The 18,910-nt window shown below is 47.9% G+C and overlaps 1 protein-coding gene across 1 annotated transcript; it reads right to left on the bottom strand.

The window, feature by feature from the left end:
• Nucleotides 1-857: 857 nt before the first annotated feature.
• LOC135820756 (uncharacterized) lies at nt 858-14,787 on the bottom strand (the record flags this gene model as incomplete). Its single annotated transcript, XM_065333822.1, has 5 exons — nt 858-4,152; nt 4,513-8,117; nt 8,193-8,291; nt 9,478-9,496; nt 14,303-14,787. Coding segments are annotated over 5 exons (4,440 nt in total), but the record flags the coding sequence as incomplete, so codon positions are not given.
• Between the last annotated feature and the right edge of the window lie 4,123 nt (nt 14,788-18,910).

Genomic DNA, 18,910 nt, shown 5'->3' with positions numbered 1-18,910 from the left:
CAGGACAGCAATCTGTCCCCGGGGAAAATTGCGATTCCGCGGCCCCGTTTTTTTCCGCGTTTTTTTGCGATTTTTTAAAAGATCACGTTTTCCGCGATTTTCCCGCGTTTTTTGAACTTTTTTGTTAATTGCTTTACACGTACACACAGTGCGCTGTTCGGTCAGCAACGTCTCATGGTGGCGGCTTTTTACTCAAATTATGACGAGTGCTTACACCAGAGACTTGTAACTGATTGATTTCACTACATACTCACTGAAAATTGCCGCACATAAATATTATTCACCGCAAATTCACCGCAAATTATGCCATTTTATGCCGCGTTTCCCCCCCGCGTTTTTTGCGATTTTTTTCCGCAATTTCCCCGGGGACAGAGCAATTATCATAGGGTAACACCACCTACCGCTAGTACAGTACATGGCCTATGGTCCGGACCAACGTCCCCATCTGCATCCACAGGTAGGAACCTCGTGCTACTGGTGCGTTCGGGTCCCGTCATTCGCGATTTAGGTGGATCAGTTCGCATTTGGGGGAACAATGGGCCAGTTCTAATTTCTTACTTTTACGACGGGGCAGTACCAGTAAAGGGTTTTCAGAACCGCTCACAGAGCGGTTTTTATATGGATAATTTCAGTTCTTTTTCCGTTCCCTCCCCACCCCAACCCCGAAGGTAAACATGACCACGCGCACGATGTACTGTATGTAGCCATGAGACTGCAATAACACACTGATACATACCAGCCCTCCCCACCTCGCTACCCCGCACACAGATACACAAACATGCGTATACACACGGCACACACACGTGGCCACGCACACATACGCACATGCACACGACACAAACAGGAAATTCTTCATGTATAATGCCATGCAAAGCAGTGGCCACCGTACTTGAGGAAGTCAGTTGTGAAACAAAAATAATTCAACTACAGCGTGTAGACAAGCTGACGGCCATAGCACAACATAGCAAACATGACATTTGCCCAAGGATTGCAGTTTGCAGACCACACCATGGAAGCAGCGAATACAGAATGTAATACACAAAGTGACAAGCAAGGAAGTGGCCATCATACATCAGAAACTTGCAGAAAGTCACACATCCAACAGATAGAGAAGTGAACAGCAATCTGATACAGCCCACACAGGACAAAGCTGACCTGATACTCGTCCCTGGATCGCAAGTGGCAAATCCCGGTTTTCAATGCATAACATGCAGGTGTACGTTAGACGCATGGACAACATCTGACCGTGTCGCCAGCGTACAATGTCATCACATGTTTACCCCACAAGTTACACACATGCACAGTAGAAGCACAATGAAAGCAATGGAAAAGTACGATTTGGTTGCTGAAGCATCTTCACACTTCAAATTCAGACTTCAATGCGGTCGTCACGGGATGATATACCTGCAAGATACAAGTGATGAAGAAAGAAAGCAGAAGGTCGTGAGGTAGGCTATGAGTAGCCCTTTCCCAAAGATGCCATAGTTTTTCGCAACTTATGCTTTTCGCAACCGTGCCAAAACAAGTGCTAGTTGCTGAAATCGCATCCATATCTTCAGAAAAAGCTCAAAAGTTGCCAATATCGCAACTCAAAATTGGAGAGTTCTTGTGCAAAACCTACAAAACAGGGAGCAGAAATAGCAGAAATGCAGCGATGCTGCGACAGCAAACTCGTACCCGTGCTAGTTGCTGAAATCGCATCCATATTTTCAGAAAAAGCTCAAAAGTTGCCAATATTGCAACTCAAAATTGGAGAGTTCTTGTGCAAAACCTACAGAACAGTAGGCCATTTGACTGCTGATGGCGGGTAGGGGTGCCTTGTGCCGGGGTCAGAAGCTGGGCGAGCACAGGGCTGGTGCGGGCGTGGATGCACCGCCAGATGGTGATCAATATTTTCTGCCTGTAGAGCTCGCTGACATGGTACAGGGAGTGAGCAGTGAGCAGCGGCTGCATGGCTGTCCGGGGCGGGTTGCCACCGATACAGCGGATGGCTCTGTTTTGCGCGGTTTGCAGTCGTTTCAGTTGACCCTCTCGCATTGCGGCTGAAAAGCAGCAGGAGCCATAAAACAGGTTGGGCATTATGACCGCCTTCACATACACCTGACGAGAGCGTCTTGATAGGCTTCGGCGTGCCCGCCACAAGGCGCCAATTTTCTTGGCAACCTTGGTGACCACATAGTTTACATGGGTGTCCCAGTCTAGGCGATTGTCAAGGTGAACGCCGAGGTAGCGCGCAGAAGACGCTGAGGGGATGAGACAGTCGCCGTGTCGCTCATGGAGGTGCTGAACAAGCGCTGAGGACCGTCGGCCATTCACAATTAAGGTCGATTCAAATGCCGATTGACACTTGCAACAGTCGGAGCTCTGATGCCTGTACCTTGCCAATGCGACTTTCCAGAGCTTAAAGAAAAGTAGCCAGAAGTAAAACTGTCTACATCCACACCAGGCCAAGCCTATGCAAACAGGAACAATTAAAAAAATTGCACGATTAGGTCGTTTCGCAGGTCGTCAACAACTGGTTGGTTTTGTCCATTGATTGTCATTTGTTGTCGCAATACATCGCACTATTGTTTGCAAATTGGTTTCTTTGCACTTGCACCTCATTTTGCCATTCCTTCTGTGTGTACTACTAGGTCATGCATTCACCGTGTTGTTTCTGGCTACTCTTCTTTGTGCTGTGTATATGCCATCTCCGCTGTAAACGTCCTTTACTGAGCTTGTTTAGTTCCTTGTTGCCTTCATCCCGCCGGATGAGCAGCCACTGGCCGGACTAGAGCCGTGGAAAAGTTTTGAAAAATGTGGATTGAGACTCGTTTTTTTTGTGAGCAGCCTGAAACGTGTTCTTTTCTTGAGTTAGTCTCCAAGAACATACAGTGATTCTCAAAGACTCAATCACTAACCTTCTACTTGAGAACGCCGCTTGATTTCCTCACGACATACAGATATTAATTTTACATCTTTAGTGTTACCTTTAGGTTCTGCATAAGGATTAGAAATTAATGATCAGGTGAATCTAATACTATGGTATCACTAGATAATACAATGTGAAGGAGGTGAGAAGGTGTAGAGTTGTTGTTGTTGAAATTTTATTTTGTATAGCAGACCAAACGGGCAATGGTGCCCAATATTATGATGGCGATAAAGTAACGGACAAAAGCCAAGAATACAACAAGCAAGCCTCCACGAAAGAGAGGAAAACACAGAAAACACAGACTGCAAATACTCAAAAAGAAAAAGAGAAAGGGAAAAAAAAGAAAAAAGAGGAAGAAGAAAAAAGTACAAGGGAAAAAGGAAGAAAGAACAAAAGACAAACATAACGAGTGTGCCAAGAGATCTCCCGTAACCATGGTAACCTTCCACATACAGGTGCATGTACATGTATAAGTATGGTATATTATACAGTCATCATCATCATCATCATCATCTGCGTTGCCGAAAAAAATAATAAAAGTAAAATTTTAAAAATAATAATAAACGGCATTATGCAGCTGTGTAAGCAGTAGATGCACAGTGCACACATGTATATACAGTCATGCACATAATACATGTAGGTACTGATCAACAGGTATAAGTGCGCAACTGATACAGCCAGTCAAAGAAATTATTGATTTATTTTTATTCTTCTTATTTTTACTAGGGAATTCCCCTCAGGCGTCATCGCCTTCTTACAGGGAACCCTAAGAACGTCTTGATGGATGATCGAAATTCAGCAGTTGAATTAGAAAGGCGGTAAGCAGGTGGCAGTGCATTCCAAATTGGGAGGGGGGGGGGGGTCGGTGTACTTATACATGGGAGGGGGGGGGGGGGCAGGGAACATTCGATGGCCATCATCGCTGTCTACTTCAGAAGCCTCAAATTACGTTTTTTCATGGCTGAACGCTGATGAGGAACACAGTGTTTGGTCATATGCTGCTCCAGGATCAGATTGCATCAATCTGTGACATCAGTTCTTGGACAATAGTCCCCATAGGTGGTCGTTCTTCAGGATCCGTCTTAAGGCACTGTTCAGCAAGATGTCGATAGGCATAGCGGATATCGGGTGGAAAGATCAGCTTATTGCCTCGGACAATTTCGTCAAGTACATCTTCTGAGTTGTGCAGATGTCCATAGGGTATCTGACGAGTGCTCAGCTCCCACATGACCACGCCAAAACTGTAGGGGAATGCAGTGGAAACAAAAAGTGGTCAGTTTTAGAGAAACGAACTTATTCAAATTTAGGCAGAGCATGAAGCGAAGTAGAAAAGCTCACTGTGACTTATTCCGAATAGTAACTGGGAAGCTTTTTAAAATTGAATTGTGGTTTTGTACATACTTCAGTATTTAGTTTCTACGGCAGAAAGGTGCAAGCGGAAAAGTCTGAAGAAAAAATTGACTGCCACCACCAGGATTCGAACCAGGGGCCGTCGCTTATGAGTTATGGCCAGCGAAGCTCTACCACTACTACTAGTACCTCTCGTAACTCAGTCATGGTGTAGTGAATATTGACTTACAAAATATGTTTTTGATGCTTACCTGTAAACATCGTGTTTCTCCGTGTAGAGATTCTTCTTGATAGATTCAGGTGATCTCCAGCGATCAGTGCCTACTCCACACGTCATTCCAATACGCGATGTCATACCCTCTGTGTCTCTGTGCCTGTCCTGAGTAATACCAGGGCTGTCATCACTGAGCACTGTGGTAGCTAGAAGGGGTGTTGTCAGCAGATCAGATTGCTGGCTTGTGAAGGATGTAGTGCGTTTAGCGTGATCTGTTTCTCCGTTAGCAGCACTGGACGAGGTCTCCTTTGGCTTAGTGTTAGCTTGTAGGATAGCCAGAAATCGTGTAGTCTCCATGTCAGCTACTTTCACCACCCATTTATCACTGACCAGCATGTTAGCTGACTTGATATCACGATGAATTCTTGGAGGCCTTGTACTGTGTAGGTACTTGATTCCGCGTGCAGCATCCAGGGAAAAGCGAAGTCGATCGATGTGTTCAATCACTTTGGATTCACCATGGATAACATCGTAGAGCGAGCCTCGTCTTAAATATTCCATCACTAGAAAAGGGCAGCCCGATCTTGTGTCCTTTCCAGCTCCAAAGAACATGACAATATTGGGATGACGCAATGTTCGAAGAACTTCAGCCTCTTGGATGAAGATGTCGTCAGGTGAGGCATTGGAAACGAATGCTGGAAGTCGCTTGACCACAACAGCCATATCGCCTAGCTCAGCTAGTAATACCTTGCTGAATCTCCCAGTAGCTAGTTGTTTCTTGATCTTCAGATCCGACCAGGCAATGCATGTTCCATGATCAAGTTGACTGATTTTTCGTTTAGAACGGTAGAGGTCACGGTTGGTGTTGACTAATTCAATTTCCTTGGCATTGAGGGCTCTTCTCTTCCTCAAGAACTGAATGAGAGCAATGGTGAGTATAGTTAGAGTGGACGTGAAAACAAGAGCTGCCATCAAGGCCAGGTAGATGGATGGTGTTTTGCAGTCATCATCGGGAAGATATCCGAATTGGCATACACAGATATGTTTGAAGTTGACTTCGTCGACGATACAGTTACCATGGTTACAGATGTGTGGCTTGCACGGGCTGTCGGGAACACAATAACTGGATGCCACATTGCTGGTTGTCAGTGATTGGTTGCATTTCGTACATTGTTGTTGAAGAGTGGCTGAGTAATACCCATTGGCACATGGATGGCAGGTGTTGTCTTGATCTCGTTCATGTCCAATAGGACACAGTCCAGTCGTGTTGAGAATGCTGAAATGTGACTCCAGCATCACGTTGGAGTGCGTCCCGTAGCCGGAAAGCACCATATCTCCAAAGACCAATTGGGACACGATGTCGGCTTTGAAGAATCTTGTCGAGGTGGCGATCATGGAAGTTCCTGCTCTTTTGAAGGACATCAGCAATGCCCAGTCTGCTCGTGGCTGATTTCGACCATCAGCCCGAAATCCTCCTAGAAGAATAAGGTCAGCATTGAAAAACGAGAGGCTGTGGTAGTAGCGGTTTGGAATGCTGGGGCTAATAAGAATGTCGCTTACCGAAACCCAAGTTGACGATTGTATTCTAACGAATGTGAGTTTAGAGGGGCCTGGTTTTCGCCCGCCGTACAGGATTACAGCATTGTCAGTGTGGGTTGCACTGTGACCAAAATTCTGGGGTAGACGTCCCTTCTTGACATGAGGCGTAAGGTTGTGCCAGCGAACTTTGCAGCGAGGTTCGTCGTCCATGACGAGCATCCAAAGATCGCCCAGAACGTCGTCCCACGGCGCTATTCCTCCATGCACAACCATGACAGAGCTGTTGTGCCGGAATGAAACGTGCTCTCGTCGTAGCGAAGGTACAACACCCGCTGCAATATCAGCTCTAGTCCAAAAGTGACGCTGCAGATTGAAGCACGTCGGATTGGGATCAGGCTCAGCTGACCTGGCTGAACTTCTGATGTAGCCACCATATAAGACCGCGGTTTTGTTTGTAACAAACGTGACGCTAGGGTAGTGGCGGAGTGGGTCCTTTGGTCCCGGTTTGGGATAGAGCAGAGTGTACTCAAAGCTTGACAGCGTCCCTGATCTTCTCGGATTGCTGTAGCGTAATATCCACACTGGCATTGAGGCATTGTTTTCAGCAATGAAGTCCCGTATTGGTCGGCTTTCTCTCCTACTCAAGCCTCCTACTCCGAAGAAGACGTACTCTCGATTCTCACTGGATGTCATGGGCTGTTGCAGGGCCGCGACCTCCCGCCGCGAGCTTCCTTTAAAGCCCGGAAAGCCCTTCGCAAATCCCAAGTCATGGTGCTCCAGTCGCTGAACTGTTCGATTCCTGGTGATGGTTATGTATATGCGCACTGATGATATCTCTCTTCCCAGCGAAGATACGAAATAGAAAGATGACGTCCCTGATGCCAGGTTCACCCAGCAGAGGCCTGAGAAAAACAGGGACGACGAGCGCACCGAAGCCCTAGCACAGCTGGCAGAGGCTTCCCAAAGGTAGCAAACAATGGCAAGGCAACCATTGCGTCTGAAGTTGTCGTAAATGACCAATGTTCTGCGTGAGGCTTGATAGGATGCCATGATATCAAGCGAGTCTGGACCCCGTTTGGTATTATAGGCTTCCCATCGTTTCAGGAAAACAGCACCCAGGTCTATCCACATCCGCGATGAAAGGTCAAATCTCCAAACATCCAAAATAGCAATGCCATTCCAACGTCCAAGCGGCTTCCATCCACCAAACAGTACAAGGGAGGCATTGCCATCTGCGAAGAGCCTGGCGAATACTCGACTTTCAGGCTTCTGGGTTTCATTCAGCTGGATGTGTTCCCATTGTGCGACACCGTCATCGTCCTGTTCCTCGGTCACCCGTACCAGTACCTGGTGCAGGCCGTCGGAGTAATTCGAACACTTGCGTGTTTCTGGCTGGTAGCCATGCCATGCACACCCTCCGAATGAAACCAGGTAGAATGGAGAGCTCCGATACATGTAATTCCCTCTGCCAGCGCTTGGTGCGGAAATGGTGACCAGAGCTGTTCCTAGCTCTCCAATGGGGGGATTCCTCTGTTTCTGCTGTGCGCGAATGACCCTGGTATTCCTATCACTGTCGTACATCAGCAACAGCTCTCCACATTCACCAGGGCCCCAACCATGCATTATGACCTGATGTCTGGATGGAGACACAGCGATGCTTGGCATGAGCGAGAAGGAAGAAGACGAACATCTTGCATCCAGAGCCTTGCTCAAGTCTACTTCACGTTCCAGCAAGTGCCATGTTTGACCTCCCATATAGCTGACATCGTACACAGCCACCTCCAAGTAAGCTGTTGCGCCGTGGTATAGCTTGTACATATACATCAAATGTGGTGTGTACTCGCTTCTACTGTTTTCTCGGAACATCACTGCCTCCGTTACCATTGCCATCGGTGATTGAATTTGCTCTCCATTTGGTAGCTCGACTTCGTATGGAATTGGTTGTAGTGGAAAGGCAATGACATCCCGGAATGGCTCGCTACTGCCCGCCACGATTTCGGTGCTTACCAGTAACACTACAACCATGACGTAATCCATCACACGTGCAAAGGCATGCACACAAAGCCTTCCTGCCATGGTCTCCAACCTTCGAAGAACCATCCCCTAATGGACGTCTGTGTGAAGTTCCCGCCGGTAATCACTGCATGTACTTCCCAGTCACACTACGAAATTACTTACTTGGAAGCAGTGCAGGTCAGTCCGTCGCGTCTCGGGCTCCAGCTTCACCACTGATTTGGGCACTGCGGCTCGGACTAACACAGCATATGTGCGAGTGTTCTACAAAAGGACGCCAAATGCTCAAATTACACGGAGAGTTCAGAGGGTTTCGCGGGAAGAAGACTGCTCTGAGTCCTTCACCAAGACTCGCACCAAATGGTAGGGTAATAATGAGGAAGAAGATACCGAACTGGATTGAAACGCCCACGCCATTTGGAAAGCGCTGGTCCAGACTGCACCACTGTATTTGTGGAAACCAACCAGCTAGCGAACCACTGGCACTAGATCTAGCCTCACATGGTCTAAAATAAGTCACGGAACGCTGGGTAGTTGCATATCAGGCGGAACAACAATCATCTTCACCCATGGCATGGCGGTCGGACTCCGCTTTGGAGAGCATTATGTCTTGCATATGTTACCATATGTTCAAATCTGAACACATGTATGCTGTGTATGTGCTGTACATGTATATCATCATATTAAAGCATTTCCGCGTTGAACTTGAAGTGTAGCAGGACTACGCTGCGTCCACAGCCTTGCTTGTGCTGAATGGCTTGGGCGAGAGGTGAGAGGAGAGAAAGCAGTGAGGCAACCAACATCCAATACGTCACCATGACATGAAGTGAACCAACGTACAGTCAGTAACATGTAATTGTTCATGACTGGGGGACGCACGCATGCTGTTTCCGCATGTGAAAACGGATGTGCTGCACATGTATTTATAGCCTGAATGGCAGCCTCGCAGACTTCTTTTTACATAGCTCAGGCTCTAATCTATCAGTATGTAGGCAGCGAAGCGGCAACAGTTGGTGACTTTGACGAGGCTGCTGCCAATGTTTTATGTTTGGTCGGTTTGTAAATCTTGGGCTTAGCATAGTTAACATCGAGGTGGCGGAGATCACGTCTGACAAGTAGGGTCCGGCGGATTCTGCCGACAGAAAAATTGGCAGAATTCGGCACTTTTTCTGGTAAGTTTCATGCATGTTTGGTATGTGGATAAAGAAATGGAGCAGAATTCGAGGAATTGCCCGCCATAAGGTTTGTATGGTTCTGCCAATTTCACGAGCAGAATCTGCCACCTTTTCGAGCAGAATCAGCCGGTCCCTACTGACAAGCTTTCGCTTCCATAGAATTGGGCACCATTGCCCGTTTGGCCTTGCGAAGTAAAAATAAAAATCAACAACAACAACAACAACAACAATAAGCCAGTGAGGATAGCTATAGACAATCCAATACAGAGACATACCAACACCTCGGAGCTAACACTACAGAATACAGAGACACACCAACAGCTCGGAGCTAACACTACAGCCAGTACAGAGACATACCAACAGCTCGAAGCTAACACTACAGAATACAGAGACATACCAACACCTCGGAGCTAACACTACAGCCAGTACAGAGACATTAGAACGGTGTACAGGTGAACTGCGTTCTCTTCGTTGCAACGAAGATTGGTGAAGAATTCTAAAGATTATCCATTCCTGACCTTTGCATAGACAACATTACCACCATCAAACTATGGAAGATCTTACAATGCATGCCACGGTGCCAAGACTTACACAGCACTCGGGTAAGCATTGGCTGTGAGCACCACACTCAGCCGCTGCACTGCACGAAGGTGGTGAAAATGCATCCGTCTACATGTATTCCAGCCATCATCGTGTGCTAGATGTGCGCTCTGCTCTGGTTTCTGTAGTCATGGCATGTGGAGACCTAGGAAGCGCATTGGAACACTGGAACTGCCTGAGCGACCATCTGGCTTCAGATTCCAATTCAGTGTCTGTCAGTGAGTGAGCGAGGAGAGTCTGCTTTTGAGCAAATCTTCGATTCTCGATTGCCGTGCAGCATGATCTGTTCTCCCATGTACTATCAAAAGAAAATCAGAGTGTACGGCAGCACCTACAGAGAAGTAACCAAAGGTTGCAGGCACATTGTCGATGGGTTTCAGACACACTGCTGTAAGTCCACACATTTTCAGGACGTTTGAATTTCAGCCTGTCAGGCTTAAAACACATTTTGCGAGCCACATTAAAATGTTAACCTGTACCGCTGCTGCCTGTATACACTGCAATACCGAAACTTGAAACACGAAATTTTGGCTACAAAATTTTTTAGGCCGATAACAGCCGAAAATAAAAATAAATATTCGCCGGAAATTTGTTAATTTGCAGCACTGCCACAACGTTATTGACAGTACCACTCCTTTCCCTGGGTACCCTGCGAATCAATAAGATAAACTGATTTGGGGTCTAAATTTCGGAAACATATCAGCCAAGCTGCCCCCCCCCCCCCCGCACGGGTAATGTTGTACGTCAGGTGGGTGACCGGACCATCCGAAAACGCCTTATGCCACTCGAATTTCTTATTACCTTTTCCGTACAACCCAGCGGTGCATTTGTGCGTCGGCTAACAAGGCGTTGCCAGTGATACTCCATGCACAGACTTGTTTTGCTTATGTGAACATGTGGCAGCCAGTTGATTTATAAGATTGCTCACGAATTTGTGTTCTTGTCCATCACTTTTTTTCCCTAGACCCCTGGAAGCACCCAGACTTCCCCACTGATCGGTATCGCGGGTGAATCCTATCGCTGCCAGCAAGTACGCTCCGGAACAAGATGATTGCAAAGCGGCTGCTTCCGGGCGCGGATTCGATCGACAAGCTGCGCCTGCGCGAAAAGAACGACGGAAGTCGAGAGCACAATGAGGACCTGCTGACGTGTACCTCCTGCCGGGTGGCCGGGCGTACTTCACCACCTTCCTGGATATCATCGAAGTCATGTACCCACACAAACGCTCTCACTTTGAGCAGTAACTGTTGCTGGACCCTCCTGAGGCATGAGACCAAAACTAATCATGGTGAGTGATTGGGTCCATCACGATCTTTTCCAAGGACATTTCACTGAAGGGACTGGACATTTAAAGGGGAAGTTAAGGCAAAAATTAAAATTTCACCAGTTGTAGTCTTCGGGGTGCTGAGTCGAATGGTCTTGGTCCGAGAAAGCTGAGACGCTCCCTTCCTACTTGAATCCCAATCGAACTCGCGCACTTCCACCGAAACTGGGTGACTGCGCCCTACGAGATGGGGATTTGTATGCAAAATGTCACTAAAAGCGCCATTTCGTTCTTATAAAAGCACGGATGACCGCCATTGGCCCATATGTTGTAGTCTTTTGGACGCTGAGTCGACTGGTTTTGGTCTGAAAAGGCTGCGATGCAGCGTTCGCCCCTAATTCCCAATCGAACAAGGTTGAACAAGCGGTCACGTGCTCCTGCGTACACCAGTCACCTGGTCACCGTGCCTGCAGGGTACAACTTACAGCCTGTTTTGACCTTTTTTGGGTGCAGTCCTGTCACTCGAGTTGAACCTTGGTGTGAAAGTTGTCGCCTGCTGGCGTGGTGACCAGGTGATTTTGGCACCCAGGAGCACGTGACCGCTTCTTCAACCATGTTCGATTGGGAATAAAGGAGGAACGCTGCATCGCAGCCTTTTCGGACCAAAACCAGTCGACTCAGCGTCCAAAAGACTACAACATATGGGCCAATCGCAGTCATCCGTGCTTTTATAAGAACGAAATGGCGCTTTTAGTGACATTTTGCATACAAATCCCCATCTCGTAGGGCGCAGTCACCCAGTTTCGGTGGAAGTGCGCGAGTTCGATTGGGATTCAAGTAGGAAGGGAGCGTCTCAGCTTTCTCGGACCAAGACCATTCGACTCAGCACCCCGAAGACTACAACTGGTGAAATTTTGATTTTTGCCTTAACTTCCCCTTTAAAAAGGCGCTGGCAGTAGATTTTTCCTCCATCTGTCAGATACAGAAATACTACCGCGACAAAAACTGTTGTCCCAGGGATACTCATCTGGGATTGGGTGCCTTACCTCCTGACTGGAGACAGGGATTAGAGGTAAAGGCGATGAGTAAGAAGACATGGGTTGAATCATTCGAATGCCATTTTCTTGCAGGTTTGGGTATTGAGTGGCAAGCCAGCACTTGTAATGGCAGTTGATATGAATAGATGATGCGTAGCAACCTCTATAATAAAAGAGTTTTGCACAGCCGTTTTCAATGTTTTCCTAATCCCCTTGGGCTTGGGTTGCCACATTGTGATGCCCAAGCACTGTCCGAGTGTCTAGTTCTATGTGTGCTTGCTTTGTCAGCAAGTGGGGAAAGCATACTACCGTACTGGCAATAATTATAATTATGTTGCCGCGTAACGCGTAACGCAGGGGGGTGCGGCGTAACGCGCGACCAGGCTAGTGCGACAAATTTTCGTTGAGTTCGTAACGCGCGTCCGGCGGGGTGCGGCGATCTTTTCATTGCAAAAAAGGCTGAAAACTGTGAAAGCACGTGAACCGCGTGGTGAAAAAACTGGACGCAGCAGGAAGTCCTGCAATAGCAAAAAAAAAGGACTGCGGCAATATAGAAACCTGTGTAACGGCTCCTGTGCGACTTTGCATGTAACGCCCTGCGTGCGGCAAACATGTGCCAATGTAACGCATCATGGCCTCACTGCGGCAACATATATTGCCAGTACGGTAGTACTAGCATGCCAACTGGTTTTTGTGTAACTACAGTAGTAGTGGTAGCATTGCTACGTAGAGACGTGATACAATGACCTGCCTTATGCGCATGCTTGGTGCAGCAGGCGTTTCTTTCTCTGTTGTTGTTCCGAGGAGCTCCCTGATTGATGACACCTAATTGTGTGTACATGTATTTAGAAGGTGGCCAACAACTCGTAAACAACTCGTAAACATGCACAATGTAGCTTGTGTGCATTGAAAGACACACCAGTGGGACCAGCAAGCCAGATACTCAAAAACTCGATGTGTACACACACGACACTGCTTTGTTGACATTTCCGAATGTGTACAGTGGGATGCACAAGATGCAGCGGATAGTATTAAATCCTGTTAAAAATATAATTGTCGAGTTATTCAACTAGCCAAGGGAGGACTCCGAACTTGACAGGCGTTCCTCTATCTATCTCTGTGTTTTTCTTTGTTGCTGTTGTTGTAGGTACCTGACCTGTAGTGCTACCAGCGTTACCCCCCCCCCCCCCCCCCCCAGGTGTCCCTTCATTTCAGTCATTTGTTGGTTCTCTGTGGCTGACCGCTAGCTGTACGATCAACAGACCAGTTTATTCTGCTGCACGGTTTGATGGAAGCTGCTCAGTTTGCAAGCTTAGTTATTGATGCCCAAGGTGCATTTCTACATACCAACAAGTTGCTGTGCTCTACTTTGAACCCCTCAACAATTTGTTGAAAACCTTTCATCACTGAAGTGACGTCCAATGATTCTGATGGAACATCTTCACGAAAATGGAAATGTACTAAAAATTGTGTCATCAAGATGCAAACTATCCATCCAATTGCTCTCCCTTGAACTGGTAGGTATTGCCAAGTTTGAGCGTTTTCCATCTCTTTCACGACACATAATGCAGCCTCCTTTTCTTCATTTCCGAAAGTTCATTTCACGCAGTAGTTACCTAGGGTAATGTTAGATCCAGTACTCTGTAAAGAGACTCATAGAGTCATAGTCTGTGGCGATTGCCCTAGTGAAATAATAAATGGAACAATTAACCATCTCCTCGCTTGTTTTTACAGTTTCTTGATATTTAATCTTCAATTGGCAGACCGCAGCTTGAAGAGACCATTCCAAAAAATTAAAATACTACTTTTTGGAAGTACATGTACATGTATATGGACGCCGGACTATCTTTCAATTTTCCCAGTTTCTTCCACTGAATTCCAGGAGAAGCTAGAGAAAATAAGAAAGCACCCTTAGCTTGAAGAAGGTAAAGGCGCACGATCGTAGAATCTTGTTTTTGCTAAGCTTTCCCAAGCAAAGCGAGATGTGGACACTACACTTTGGTCTTCAATAACACTCGGGAGACGAATTTCAGCATTCTGACACTTTGGGCATTCTTTCTGGATGTGTTTGTATCGCCTATCGGTCATGCCGCGGCGGCCGAACCCAAGTAACAAGTTAGTTCGGAAAATTGAAAGTGTGAGCTGAGCTCTGGTGTGAGGAACAACCGACTTTCCGCCAAAGTCGCTACCGCCACTGACCTCGTACTGTTGTGCCCAGCACAGGCCTGCGATGTTTGTTTGGAGTTGACAGGCTGCGTTGCGAATGCCTGAGGCGACGGTCCTCCTCGACCTATCCACGAGCGACTCTGACTCACGCTGCTATCTGTTGCTTTGTGTTGTTGTTGTTGTTGTTGTTGTTGTTGTTGTTGTTGTTGTTGTTGTTGTTGTTGTTGTTGTTGTTGTTGTTGTTGTTGTTGTTGTTGTTGTTGTTGTTGTTGTTGTTGTTGTTGTTGTTGTTGTTGTTGTTGTTGTTGTTGTTGTTGTTGTTGTTGTTGTTGTTGTTGTTGTTGTTGTTGTTGTTGTTGTTGTTGTTGTTGTTGTTGTTGTTGTTGTTGTTGTTGTTGTTGTTGTTGTTGTTGTTGTTGTTGTTGTTGTTGTTGTTGTTGTTGTTGTTGTTGTTGTTGTTGTTGTTGTTGTTGTTGTTGTTGTTGTTGTTGTTGTTGTTGTTGTTGTTGTTGTTGTTGTTGTTGTTGTTGTTGTTGTTGTTGTTGTTGTTGTTGTTGTTGTTGTTGTTGTTGTTGTTGTTGTTGTTGTTGTTGTTGTTGTTGTTGTTGTTGTTGTTGTTGTTGTTGTTGTTGTTGTTGTTGTTGTTGTTGTTGTTGTTGTTGTTGTTGTTGTTGTTGTTGTTGTTTTTTAGTTTTGTTTCTACTTCGACCAGTATGACTACTACAGACAGTATTCACTTCGTCTTAGGGGTTAGGCTTGGGGAACTTGCCGAAGTAAGTATTAGTTGCCATAGTGGGAACCAGCACTGGGGTTTGAGCCCGCCTTTCGGCACCGGGAATACAGCTCGCAACTCTGTCTCTACTGTAGACTAGTGTAGTACTAGTAGTAGTACTGAGTGAAGAGGACCCACACCTAAGGTCCTTATCTGGTGTTCACGAGGTGTTTGTCGCGCTGGGAACGGATTGTCTCTCATTCAGTTTGTATCCCTGGTGATGGTTTGGCCAGGAGAGCGCTAGTGTTGCTCTCTCCAGACACAACCTTCCTCTGCCAACTCAAGCTTGCAAGTCAACTGTTGAGGAGTGAAAAACTGTGTTACGTGTGTATTGAGAAGGGTGTAACGCTTTCTTGCCGGTTCGCTGAGTCGAAGGTTCGATGCAGCTGATATCAGACCACTGCGTGGTCTGAGCCATTCTGTAACTTTCCCCGAAGTTGCTACCGCTATCTCCCTGGCCGTCCATTTGAACCATTTACCCATCCTTTATAATATGGGTGGGTCCATGATCCAGGAGAGTTTCGTTTTGAAAAATATTGACACAGATAATGATTATGTACATGTAGCTGGAACAAGCTTCGTCTCATAGTCATAGCTCAAGTGGCTAGAGCATTCCTCGTGAATCATGTCGTGATAAGCAACGTCCCACTCAATCGGGTTTGAGTCCTTGTACTTGTAGGGTTGGCATCTTTTCGTTTTCTGTTATAAAAATAATGATGTACATGTACTTGCAAAGACTAGCAGTCTCACATTCCCTAGTAGTACATGTACCGAGGTTACTTGAGAACTTGAAGTGTAATAATTATTACGTTAGCTTCTTCATTGACCTTGCCCTAATAAAACAATTCAAGTGGGCCTCTCATCCAGCCACTAAGATTGTGCTTGAAGTAAGCAGGCCAACTTTGTTAATTGTTATACTGGCGTTCTTGCGTGGGGCGTGACTGAATGCTACAGACTCAGTACACATTGTCATTGGTAGATCTACTCATAACCGTTCGGGCTCGCTCTTCTCCCGTCTACTATCATTGTTTCAACGGAGCTGGCCGAACCGACCGCAAGTCAGCGACCAAGTACATGTATTTCCAAAGAGCAGTCGAACTGGATGTGTCCACCCAACGAACCCTGACCTTGAATCAGACTGCATACCATGCATACAGACTTACAGAGTGGTCCTGCTGAGTAGTCTGCAAGCACAAGCACTGCCACTACAATAACCCGAGTGGCCCGAGACAGGTGAAGTCCCTTTACTTTTAGAACTCTCAGTTTTCTCTCCCACTTTCGAGCTGGGCCAGCCTATATAATTGTGTGTATGAATCTATGATTGTGTAGACGCGACATGTAAATCGTTGTGTAATGATTATAAGGCAACAGAGCACGGTGCTTCAAAAGGGCACTTCGCGGTTTCTGCAGGCCTCATCAAACGCAACCTGTGATACGCAGGGCGTTCAGCTAGCCCAGAGCCACGAGGACCGTGTCGGGCAGAACTTTGAAGTAGCTGTTGTTCTTCTCGGTTTCCACAGCACGAGGCTGAGTGCTGCTCTGCTAGAGCTATGGGTCGTCGACGCGTCCTGCATGGCTGCAAGCAGGTAAACTGGTTATGTCAGTGCAGTATGTGCATACAGTACAGCGGCCTCTCCAGCTAGCTCAGTAGCTGTAGTAGCTACCGGCTTTAGTACTAACGATGATTTCTGCAAATAGGCAGTAGTGTACTGTGATCATCTGCAGCGTTAGGCCAACACCAAGGTAAAAGAGTAGGGCTGGTGCAGAACTGCACGCAACTAACGACGTTACGTTGTTACTTCTGCTACATCATGTAGAACGAGTCTGTACTGCAGTCTTCCGCACAGTCAGTTTAGCAATGCTCAAACCTTGACATGTCGGTCAACTCAAGGGCTGCCTTGATCTCTGAAACTACAATGTACTAGCGGTGGTTACTTTGTCAGTTTCAACCCGGGCTATTGACCTGTTCGGCGGTCAGTCCTGGACTCCACTGCTTGAGATCAAGCTCACGACTCCAGCAGTTACGAAAACTGCGAGTAACTAATTACTTTCCCGTGGATTACAGTGCAGGAGTCTCGGTGACTGGGTAGCCCGGCTGAGATCCTCCCGCACAATCGGTACACGCGTATAAACTGAGTTATTTTTTTGGAAAGGCTGTCGAGTTGACGAGGTTCAATGGAGGCTGTGGGCAGTGTGGCTGCGGTGGGAATGCGCGTCGCCTGGGGCGTGCTCAAGAAACACATGGCTGCTAGAATGGAGAACGAAGTGGGCTTTGAGCAGCTCCGCGAGAGCCTTCTGGGAGAGCTTGAGTCGATCAAGGAAGACCTTCACGAGCTGAGATGTCGTGAGCTGCGCACAGCTCTGGACCATCTGGAGTCGGCGTATCTCATTCAACAGTATTACGATCCTAATGACGATGTAGACAAGGAACAGGCTGTCGATCAGAGTGCACACGCCCGCTCTGTGACGGCGGCCGGAGAACGGGCCAAATGGTTTTTCGAGGAGACACTGCGAAACGCACGCTCCGCGTTCGGCATAGTTCCGGACATCGACAGCAAGATCTTGGCCACCAAGGCATCGATCGTCGCTGCATATCACGTGCACTGCGGCGAGCCTGATGTGGCCAAGCGACTGTGCATCAAGTTCCTGAGAGATTTGTTCTCTCTGCCGGAGACCGTGAAGCTGTTCGACGACTTTCGAGACGAGCGCCAACCAGGCCGTCGGACAAGTGTCAGACTCAAGCACCTCGTGCCCGGACAGCGGCAAAAGGCACAGACAGCGACGCGGGCGATAACCGCCATCACTGATTACGTGCTGACGATTGCTCCGCACGGCTTGAACGAGGAACTGTGTAAGGACCTGGGGCTGAGAAGCAGTGAGAAATCTCACTACGATCCCTGGCACATCAGCGAACAGCAGAGGAGCATCGTCCTGCGCAAACACACGGAGTCGGCGACGTGTCTGACCATGCTCAAGACGCGTGTTCTGACAGGCTCGATCGACAAGAGCTTACGCGTGTGGGGTGTGAACATCAGCAGTGGCGAGGGCGCCTCTCTGAGGAAGATCCGAGCCGTGCCGAAAGACGGCTTCACCGCCCTGGAGTCAGTGGCGGCGGCGGACGGGGAGGTGGCGGTGTATGCTGGCCACGCATCCGGGCACATCAGCTGCTGGTTGCTGGATGAAGGCCAAGTGGCGAGAGAAATGTACCAGCCCAATGCCTGGGCACGGATTGCTGCTCACACTCACGCGGTTACACTTCTTGCACACCATGCTCCCCGCAGCTACCTCTTCTCTGCCGCCAAGTCTGAGGCCGTCATCAGTTGCTGGGATGTTCGCGCGGAGCTGGACGATCCCGACGCTCGCCGCCACGCGTTCAGCCTGGACGGGCACAGTCAACCGGTCACTGGCTTAGCTGTGGACGAAACACGATTGTATTCATGCGATGCTGAGGGCACGGTGAAGGTCTGGCTGATTGGCTCCGAGCTCAGCGCTTGCATTCAGACTATCTCTGCCTCCGTGTCGCCTGCCGTTGCGATAAGAGCCTGCGATGGGCTGCTGTACTGCGCCAAGAAAGAGGAAGTGTGTGTTTGGTCAACGCAAGGCAAAGGCCCTATAACTCTCGTGCACACGTTGATCCCTGAGCACTGCAGCTCGGCGGCCGTGGCGCTGGCACTGAACACGGAGAAGATGTTCATCGGCCTGGAGTGCGGCGATATCTCCTGCTGGGACCTGCGCTTCTCGCCACCTCGCTGCACGGACTCGACGCTGAGTGGCCACACGTCGCCAATCACCTGTCTCATGCTCTACAGGGCCATGCTTGTGGCGGGTGCACAGGACGGATCCGTCAGATGCTATTGGCTTGCCGGATA

The sequence above is a fragment of the Sycon ciliatum genome, chromosome 1 (assembly GCF_964019385.1).
Source record: "Sycon ciliatum chromosome 1, ocSycCili1.1, whole genome shotgun sequence".
Lineage (NCBI taxonomy): Eukaryota > Metazoa > Porifera > Calcarea > Leucosolenida > Sycettidae > Sycon > Sycon ciliatum.
Note: the sequence above shows the minus strand (reverse complement) of the source record. Positions and strands in the feature narration are given on the sequence as shown.